This window comes from Penaeus chinensis, chromosome 26 (genome assembly GCF_019202785.1).
Source record: "Penaeus chinensis breed Huanghai No. 1 chromosome 26, ASM1920278v2, whole genome shotgun sequence".
In the NCBI taxonomy this organism is placed as follows: Eukaryota; Metazoa; Arthropoda; class Malacostraca; order Decapoda; family Penaeidae; genus Penaeus; species Penaeus chinensis.
Genome location: NC_061844.1, coordinates 5452918 through 5462917, shown reverse-complemented (window position 1 = coordinate 5462917; position 10000 = coordinate 5452918). Strand labels below are relative to the sequence as shown.

General features: G+C 46.9%; 2 protein-coding genes across 2 annotated transcripts in view; one reads left to right on the top strand and one right to left on the bottom strand.

The window, feature by feature from the left end:
- LOC125039091 overlaps positions 1 to 2357 on the top strand; it is a 2876-nt gene extending 519 nt beyond the window's left edge. The window contains exons 2-5 of the mRNA XM_047632821.1: positions 717 to 844; positions 1065 to 1303; positions 1612 to 1805; positions 1983 to 2357. Of these exons, the coding sequence (XP_047488777.1) occupies positions 717 to 844; positions 1065 to 1303; positions 1612 to 1805; positions 1983 to 2057 (636 nt within the window). The 3' untranslated portion in view covers positions 2058 to 2357. The remainder of the gene's footprint in view (positions 1 to 716; positions 845 to 1064; positions 1304 to 1611; positions 1806 to 1982) is intronic.
- On the bottom strand, positions 2183 to 4275 carry LOC125038985. Its single transcript, XM_047632703.1, has 4 exons — positions 4267 to 4275; positions 4040 to 4133; positions 3660 to 3868; positions 2183 to 2808 (listed from the first exon to the last, which is right to left on the bottom strand). Exons 1-4 carry the CDS (start codon positions 4273 to 4275, stop codon positions 2707 to 2709), a joined length of 414 nt encoding a protein of 137 aa, XP_047488659.1. The 3' UTR covers positions 2183 to 2706.
- Between the last annotated feature and the right edge of the window lie 5725 nt (positions 4276 to 10000).

Sequence of the window (10000 nt, the reverse complement as noted above, 5' to 3'; positions counted from 1 at the left end):
ACAAATGTCTTGATGGCCGTTAGGATTTTCCATAATTTTTAGCGCTAGTTTTATTTATTATTATTTTTGTGGGATTTCATTAGGCTTGGTAGTTTCTGCAATAATCCAGGGACCTAGTTTTGAAATAACTTTTCGTAGTGTTGTATTGTGATTTGGTAGTAGTTAATGACGCGTGGGTCCGTCAGAGAGTTTAGGGAATTTGCGTTAATTATTGAAAACAAAAAAAATACTATTTGCGAAATCCCCGGAGCTTTTCTTAGGTTTATTTCATTCTGTCGTTTGCATATGTTATTTTCCTCATAAAAGATGGCTGGTTGAAACTTTACCCTTACTATTTGGTTCCAATACTGGGCGAAGAACACACACAATGGTCAGAACGGCCATTTAAAGGCCCTTGCCACCTTTTACTTTCATCTATGTCGAATTCGGAAGCTTTTAAGAAAACGTAATATCCAAGTGGAAAGAAAGGATTATGATAAAGAAATAGGTTCTATGCAAAGTCGTAGAATCTGGCTTGTATGCAGTGGTTTATGCAGTTTCCGTATTGAATAAAGCTACTTGTAGAAACCTTTGTAACTTAGACAAATTATTTGAAATGGTTACGAACAAAAAAATGCATACATTGGAATAAACGTAAACTTGAGTAGATTGCATGCAAAGGATTGCTCCATTCCTTCTAACTGAATTAGTTCTGAACTTTGGCCTCGTGTGTGCAGGTGGCGGGCGACGAGCGCAAGAGACTGGGCGTTATTCAGCCCAGCGCACAGAAGCAGTCGCGCCTTTTGCTCTCTGCCAATGGCGGCTTGCGAGTCCATTCGCCAAGCAGAGGGAAGAAGAGAAAGAAGTAAGTCGTCTTATCACCTCATTTGCGACCACCAATGTTTTATTTTTATTTTTTTCCCCGTAGAGACGTCGATTAGGGATTCATGGGGACTCGATCAGAGGACGTGTAACGCAGGAATGGTTATATATCTCTACACATTTATATTTTATTAATATTTTATATATATAATGTACAGCTAAAACTCCATTCGCAAGCGTTGACCCTCCCACTTGCGTTCCAGTGACGAGAACAGCTGCCTGATGAAGCCGAAGCGGGTCGACGGCATCTTCGAGGACCCCGTGCAGCCCGCCAAGAAGCAGAAGACCTACGCGTCCATCGCCGTGCAGACCGACGACAGCGCCCCCGTCGCCATCCTCACGCCCAGAACGCCAGTCGCGTCCCAGTCTTCCTCGGAACCCAGTGCTGCCTCGAAGACGGATGCCAAGTCTAAATGCAGTACACTTGATATGCTCACATGTGGTCAGTTTCCGTCCGTGCGGCTTCGAGTTGCTGTGCTGGGCGGGTTGTGTGTGTGTGTGTGTGGGGGGGGGGGGTGTATTTGCAACAGCTCATTCATATCGGATGATCAGCTGCATAACATGCTTCTTCCCTAAGTCGCATGGTTTATTATATTAACTAAAATAATTTTTTTTTTTTTTACATTTATTTTGAATTGTTTATTCTTAATAGATTTTGATTAATTGAAGTCAGCGACACATTACCCTGCTGTTGCAGCGGCAAGGGTAATTTTCACTAGTCATTTATTAATTTGTCCCGTCTCCTTGCAGACACGCCTCCTCCCGAATATTGGGAGAGCATGGCGGAGAAGCGGCGGGAGGCCCTGGAGGAGACGCTCGAAGAGAACCACAAACTTCACGAAGAAAACGCCTCGTTACACAAGGAGGTCACGGTCTTAAAAGAAGAGAATAAGCTGCTCGAAGAGATGGTGGAAGAGGCGAAGGGCCTGGCGGAGATGGTACAGGTAAGCAGCGTGTAATTCAGGTTTGCTTTTTGGTACTGAGGTGATTCCTTGGCGAGGCGAGGAGCCTGTGGAAGAATTGCAGCAGGATTGTGTTGACGCTCTAGGACCTCTTTTTGAATTATCATTTACTACCATATTATTATTGTTCCTTTGTTAAGTCTCGGTTCCCTCCTTCAGGAACTCACGGGACAAGCAGAGTCTGAGGCGGCCGCAGAGGATTCCTCCAGTGACATACAGACGGAAGATATGTAAACGAAACTTCGCTGTACAAGGAACTCTCAAATGGGAGTTTATTTTTTTAAATGTATAGAGGACTGTGATAGCTTTACAATGTTGCCATTATTTTATTTTTATGTAATGGTATTGCAGTACAAAACGTTTGTTACGATTGACATATACGTTATAAGGTAGATTTGTAATGTACCATATGGTAGTCATGTTTCTGTGTATTGCATAAGTGTAAATTGTATATATTAGCCAAAGATGAAGATAATGCATTTGCACTTCATGTATAGACGAACCTTAGGTATAATAAATTTTTAAACAAATTGACAAATGTGAGTATTTATCCGTGGTAAAGCTTCACAGTATTACTGTGAAGACTTTGGAATTATCAAAAACCAATTCTGTTGCGACAAACTTGGCATTAAAAGTGGTAAACTAAAGCAAAAATTTCAAAGACTAACATTGCAGGTAAATATTGTTCCTTTTTTATTTTTATATATCCCTTGGCTAGATTTTTAAAGTAAATCCTGTCCAAAACCTTCTTGGACATCTATTTAATAGTAAGAAAGTTCCATAACACTTGTTACACACATGCATATTCATTGCCCAGACACTTTTCAATCTGAACTTTTCTTCGTAGCTTCTAATTGTAGTTAGATCCTCTTAACCACAATCGTTAACAGCGTAAAGTATCGGCCTTTTTACTCCATCTTTTGACTTCCTTTTCAAGCACTTGAACTTGGGTGTTCAACTTCAAGTACTCCTCCACTGTGATCATCTGTTGATAAATGTATTAAGTTAGCAAACTGAACGTCCTAAAAGCTATTTCAGATAAGTTCATATATCGAAAGAAATGGAAGTTTCCACTTAAAATATAGCATTATAGTTATTGGTTTAAGAACTTGCTTTTTTATAGTAAGATGTGTGATGTTTGTTGCAAGGAATACCGAGGAAAATAAGTGTGAAACAAAATCACTACTATTTGCTCTCGTGAATGAAATGTGCTGAAACAAGATGGAAAAATACCTTCCTACATCAATTAACGTACTAACAATGCTTTCAGTCCCTTAAGCCCCATCCAGACGAACGGGCAAACGATGTTCCAATCCAACTTCTAAAGAGTGGTTGGCGGGTACGAGTGTAGGCCGATGCCCGACGTTAACTGGACAGCCACTGCGGTTACTACCTCGCCACAGCTCGGTCTGACGTGTGCCCCACCCGTGTGGACAACAGCACAAGTGTGCCCGGTGGTAGCCGATGGCAGTTGGGGACTGGATCACTCTAACCTTCCCAATTCGTTACTAGTTGTCCTCCCCTTTTCCTTTTCCTTCTCTTCATCCCCTTCTGTTCACTGTCTAATCGTTTACTCGTTTCTACCCTTTTCGCCAACGTACTTTATTATAATGCTTCGCTCCCAAGCCTCACCCTATCAGTGTATTTTGAATACGCCACTAATTACCTTAGGACATTGACGCGGCAGAACATTTTCAATGCATAAATGAAATCGATCGCGTAATACTGCTAAACAAGCGAGAAATATCCAGCCATTGTTCGATGGGCACTGCCCGATCATGTGGATGGGGCCTTGGGTAACCTTTTCTGATGTGAAAAATATAAACTTTACTTAACCGGTTCTTTGCTATTGTCTTTGAGAGCCTGAAGTCTCCTGCGCGTCATGGCGTTTTGCTGGTTGACGTGGGAAGTGATCCTCGAGTTGCTGGACGAGAGGCGCGTAAGTTCCTCCTCGAGCATGACTGCTTGGCTCTTCAGTTCCTCCAGGCGAGTCCCTTTATGCTGTTGCTCGTCCTCCAGGCGGTTTAGTTTCCGTCGGTTACTGTCTGTTGCGAAGTTCAGTAAAGGAAGTAGAGTTCACGCGATAGATATTGATCGACTTCGTACATAAACCTAGCGCATTGCATTCACGTAAAACAACAAATACAATCAATATAAAAAAAATACGCATATATTAAAATAATGTATATAAAATTGATCAAAGTAACTTGACAAACCTAGTTTGTGTCTGAGTGAAGCGAGGATCTTGCCGTTGTCCTCCACACGTGTCTTCACCTCTTCATGTTCCAAACGTTTCTTGAGATAGTTAACCTGGGAGTAAATTATGAGAGGTCAGAGTTGGCAGATGGTTCACTGTGGACTGGAACGATCCCTTGAATGAGGAGTGAGGATTGAAGAAAATGCAATTAGGTTTGAAGACTAAGAAAGACATGGGTACTGTTACCTTGTTCATGGCTAATTGTGCCCCCTCTGTCTGCATCATTATGCATATCTCCCCCTCAGTCCCTTGCTCGTTGTTTTGGTGGATGTGAGGGGCTTAGGAGACGAAGACTACTGCCCATTGCCAGGAATCACCCTTGCCTTGGGCCTTAGCCTTCGACGCAATTAATTTTGTCACGTCTTCTCTTCTTCCCCTCTCTTTTTCCTTCTCTTCTCCTGCCCCTTCTACTCTCCACTTCCTAAGGCGTGAAGGCCGTGTTGAAATGATGAAAGGCCAAGCTAAACATTATCAACCCTGACAGACTTCACTGACAAACCCAGCCTCATCCGTCTCTCAATACTTGTACCGAAACTATCTCCATCTCCGCGACAAACTTGTCTACGACAAGGAGTGGCCAGATTGTGGGGGAGACTTACTCGCCTGCCCCATGGACAGTGCTACACCATACCCCCTAGAGGGCGCCGAAGGCTTCCACCAATGTTGCCTAGATTACTTCCCGTAGACATGACCTTCCCCTTCATGTTTGTATTGGGGGAAGAGTCCCTCCCTGTCCGACCATATCAACCTCCCCCCCCCCCCCCCCCGTCAATGTCTGAATTGTTGGCATCTAGACCACCCTGCCAAACACTGGCGTTCCACAGCCCTGAGCCCAACCTGGTCATAATCGATCAAACTGATTTAATAGGAGCTGCCCCACCTACAAGTCTGAATCTGAGGTGTCAACTCGGATTCAAGAAATTTGGCATCACTTTCCGCGAGGCCAGTCAGGAAGCACACCGACGAGGCTTTTTTCTTACTCCCTATTCCAATGTTGCCCTTCACTCCGCCCCTCCCCCTCCCCATTTCTCTCCCAAATTCTTCTCCCTTCCACCCCATCTTCTGCTACATCCTCTCCTGCACCTACTTCTTCCTCTACCCTTCAGACTCCAATCTCCTCTTCTCCCCTTCTGAAGAAAACTTTTGTTTCTCAGGCCTCCACGACGAAATCCACTTCGGAAACTCTCGAAAACATTCACAACTATCTAATTATGACCCAAGATGACCCAAGATAACACCCCATCCATCTCCCAGTCTCTCTGCTTCCATTCCCTCAAAGTAACTGCCAATATCCAGCCTCCTCATACACATGTTCCCCCTACACCCCTTCCTCCCACTCACTCCCTCCCACTCCCACTCACTCCCTCCCACTCACTCTCTCCCACTCCCACTCCCACTCCCTCCCTCCCACTCCCTCCCTCCCACTCCCTCCCTCCCACTCCCTCCCTCCCACTCACTCCCACTCACTCCCTCCCACTCCCTCCCACTCCCTCCCTCTCCCTCCCTCTCCCTCCCTCCCACTCCCTCCCACTCCCTCCCTCTCCCTCCCTCCCACTCCCTCCCACTCCCTCCCTCTCACTCCCTCCCACTCCCTCCCTCTCACTCCCTCCCACTCCCTCCCACTCCCTCCCACTCCCTCCCTCTCCCTCCCTCCCACTCCCTCCCACTCCCTCCCACTCACTCCCTCCCACTCACTCCCTCCCTCCCACTCCCTCCCACTCCCTCCCTCCCACTCCCTCCCACTCCCTCCCACTCACTCCCTCCCACTCCCTCCCACTCCCTCCCTCCCACTCCCTCCCACTCACTCCCACTCCCTCCCACTCACTCCCTCCCTCCCACTCACTCCCTCCAACTCACTCCCACTCCCTCCCACTCACTCCCACTCACTCCCTCCCTCCCACTCACTCCCTCCCTCCCATTCACTCCCTTCCACTCACTCCCTCCCACTCACTCCCTCCCACTCACTCCCTCCCACTCACTCCCTCCCACTCACTCCCACTCACTCCCTCCCACTCACTCCCTCCCTCCCACTCCCTCCCACTCACTCCCTCCCTCCCACTCACTCCCTCCCATTCACTCCCTTCCACTCACTCCCTCCCACTCACTCCCTCCCACTCACTCCCTCCCACTCACTCCCTCCCACTCCCTCCCTCCCACTCACTCCCACTCACTCACTCCCTCCCTCCCACTCCCTCCCACTCCCTCCCTCCCACTCCCTCCCACTCCCACTCCCTCCCGACACACACCGCTCCCCAGCTTCATCTTGGTCATCCTCCCTTACTCTTACTCTTTCTTATTTCCCTGTTATTCTTCCCCTCTCTCTTTCTTTCTTTCCTCTCCCTTTTTCTTCTCAACTTTTCACTTCTTTTTATTCCTTGTTTCCTCTTCGTACCTTCTTCTCACGTTGCCTCGATTTTCCTTTTCATTTTCCCCCTATTCCTCCTGTTATCTTCTTTCCCTTCCTCTCGTCTTTTTCTTCCTTTTCAATATTCTTTCTCCCTCTCCCTCCCTTTCCCTCCCTCTCTCCCTCTCTCCCTCTCTCCCCCTCTCCCCCTCTCCCCCTCTCCCCCTCTCCCCCTCTCCCCCTCTCCCCCTCTCCCCCTCTCTCCCTCTCTCCCCTCTCTCCCTCTCTCCCTCTCTCCCTCTCTCCCTCCCTCCCTCTCTCCCTCTCTCCCTCTCTCCCTCTCTCCCTCCCTCTCTCCCTCTCTCCCTCTCTCCCTCTGTAGCTAACCTGGGACGTAGCGTTTCCTTCAGCGTTGGCATCGAGAAAATCCTCCTCCCTCTTCTCGAGTCGCGACTTGAGTTTGGCCAGGTCGCCCTTGAGCAGCGCCACCTGCACGGACACCTGTGACACCTGCTTCAGCCTGGTTCGCACCTGTTCTTCCATAAATCTGGGTCATGAGAGGACAGGTGAGGGGGATAAGAGGGAGAATTCTGGTAAGATGAAAAGTGGATTATTGTTTTCATGCAATTTTGGAACAATTTGATACGCTACACGAAAACAAGGGATTACGTACGCGTGGCTGAAGGAGACATGCAACAACAACTGGATAAATATTATGAATATTACTTAGCTTATGAACGTCCCAACCGTGATGAAACTGATACCCTAATAATCCATAATTCAATCTAATCCCAATAATGCTAAACACACAAATATACATGTCAAACCTCAGCTTTTCCAAAGAATAAACAAAACAAAAACAAAAACGAAAAACCGACCTTTGTAGGCTGTCAAACGTGATCCTTATCCTATGTGCTGCTCCTGCACTGGTGTCCTGCCCGCATGCCAGCCTGTTCAGCTCACGGAGGGACTTGAAGAGATCCGAACGCCGGGCCTCCGCTTCTAAAAGGGCGACCTGGCGGGAGGCGAGTGCAAGTGGGAATGGGAATGGGAGAGGAAGAGGAAGAGGGAGAGGGAGAGGACATGTGGACATTCGGGCATGTGGACATTCGGACATGTGGACATTCGGACATATGGACATTCGGACATGTGGACATTCGGGCATGTGGACATTAGGACATGTGGACATTCGGGCATGTGGACATTCGGACATGTGGACATTCGGACATGTGGACATTCGGACATGTGGACATTCGGACATGTGGACATTCGGACATGTGGACATTCGGGCATGTGGACATTCGGGCATGTGGACATTCGGGCATGTGGACATTCGGACATGTGGACATTCGGACATGTGGACATTCGGACATGTGGACATTCGGACATGTGGACATTCGGACATGTGGACATTCGGGCATGTGGACATTCGGGCATGTGGACATTCGGGCATGTGGACATTCGGGCATGTGGACATTCGGACATGTGGACATTCGGACATGTGGACATTCGGACATGTGGACATTCGGACATGTGGACATTCGGACATGTGGACATTCGGACATGTGGACATTCGGACATGTGGACATTCGGACATGTGGACATTCGGACATGTGGACATTCGGACATGTGGACATTCGGACATGTGGACATTCGGGCATGTGGACATTCGGGCATGTGGACATTCGGACATGTGGACATTCGGACATGTGGACATTCGGACATGTGGACATTCGGACATGTGGACATTCGGGCATGTGGACATTCGGACATGTGGACATTCGGACATGTGGACATTCGGACATGTGGACATTCGGACATGTGGACATTCGGACATGTGGACATTCGGACATGTGGACATTCGGACATGTGGACATTCGGACATGTGGACATTCGGACATGTGGACATTCGGACATGTGGACATTCGGACATGTGGACATTCGGACATGTGGACATTCGGACATGTGGACATTCGGACATGTGGACATTCGGACATGTGGACATTCGGACATGTGGACATTCGGACATGTGGACATTCGGACATGTGGACATTCGGACATGTGGACATTCGGACATGTGGACATTCGGACATGTGGACATTCGGACATGTGGACATTCGGACATGTGGACATTCGGACATGTGGACATTCGGACATGTGGACATTCGGACATTCGGACATGTGGACATTCGGGCATGTGGACATTCGGACATGTGGACATTCGGACATGTGGACATTCGGACATGTGGACATTCGGACATGTGGACATTCGGACATGTGGACACTCGGACATTCGGGCATGTGGACATTCGGGCATGTGGACATTCGGGCATGTGGACATTCGGACATGTGGACATTCGGACATGTGGACATTCGGACATGTGGACATTCGGACATGTGGACATTCGGAAAGCAAGAGACAGAACAGACTGCATAACGCTGACAGATGGCAGAGAAGCAGGCTGACAGCCAGACAGACTAAAAGGTTGACAATAAACCGACTGACAGACAAGCAAGTGATGAGCTGCTAATTAACAGTTTGACAACAGGAAGACTTTAAATGAGGTACTCGCGAGAAAGACTTTGAATGGGACTCTGACCTGGCACTCGCGAGGAAGAATTGAAACAAGGTTCTGACCTGGTACTTGTGAAGGTCTTGGTGCCAAAGCCTCTCTTTCTTTCTCTTGTTGGCCATCACGATCTCCAACTCTCGCTGCCACAGCTGACACTTTTCTTTCTCCGACAATCTGAAAGTATGATTGTTTTTTACGTCTGTGGGTATGATACTTTTGTTTTTCATTTTCATATTCTTTACTGATGTTATCTATCGTTTGCGAAATAGAGTACAAGGTAGCATAATCGTGGGTTTAGTTAATATATATAGTATGGAATTGTAGAATAGTAACACGAAATGATTTTTAGTAACAAGATATAATATATACTGCTTAATAGGAACATTTTAATAATTGTCCTTAGCATTTTTTCAGGGTGGAATCTTTATAGGAAATCTTGAATGTGTCTGCTTCGTAAAAGTATTCGTTATATTTTAATGATACATTTTCTCGCGTCTTTCTGTTTTTCTGTAGGTAGGTGCGTTCTGTAATTATGTACGTGATAGTAGCAATGTGTTTATAAGTTGTTTTTAGTTCCCCTGTAACTCCATTAAATTAAATTCAACCACAACGTTCTGATTATATAAGTCACTTCAACTTTTTTTTCCTTTTGGGGGGGGGGGGGTATCATGTGACTTTCATTCCTCCTTTTTATTTGTGCAAATCACTTCAACTGCCCGGCTTTACGGAACAAGTTCAACTCCTCTTTTGAATATATTTAAATCACTTCAACTTTTTCTCACAGATCATGTGAGAAAAAGGAAACTCACTTCACTTTCCATTGGTGTAACTCACTTCAACTCCTTCAGACACGCATTTCACTCCAACCTCTCTATTAGATGTATGCAACTCACATGAACTCAAGTGGATTTACGTAAGTCACTTCAACTTCTCTACTGGATTCGTAAAACTCACTTCAACCTTGGCTCTCTCCGGCCGCGTGTCACGACCTGCCCGTGCCACA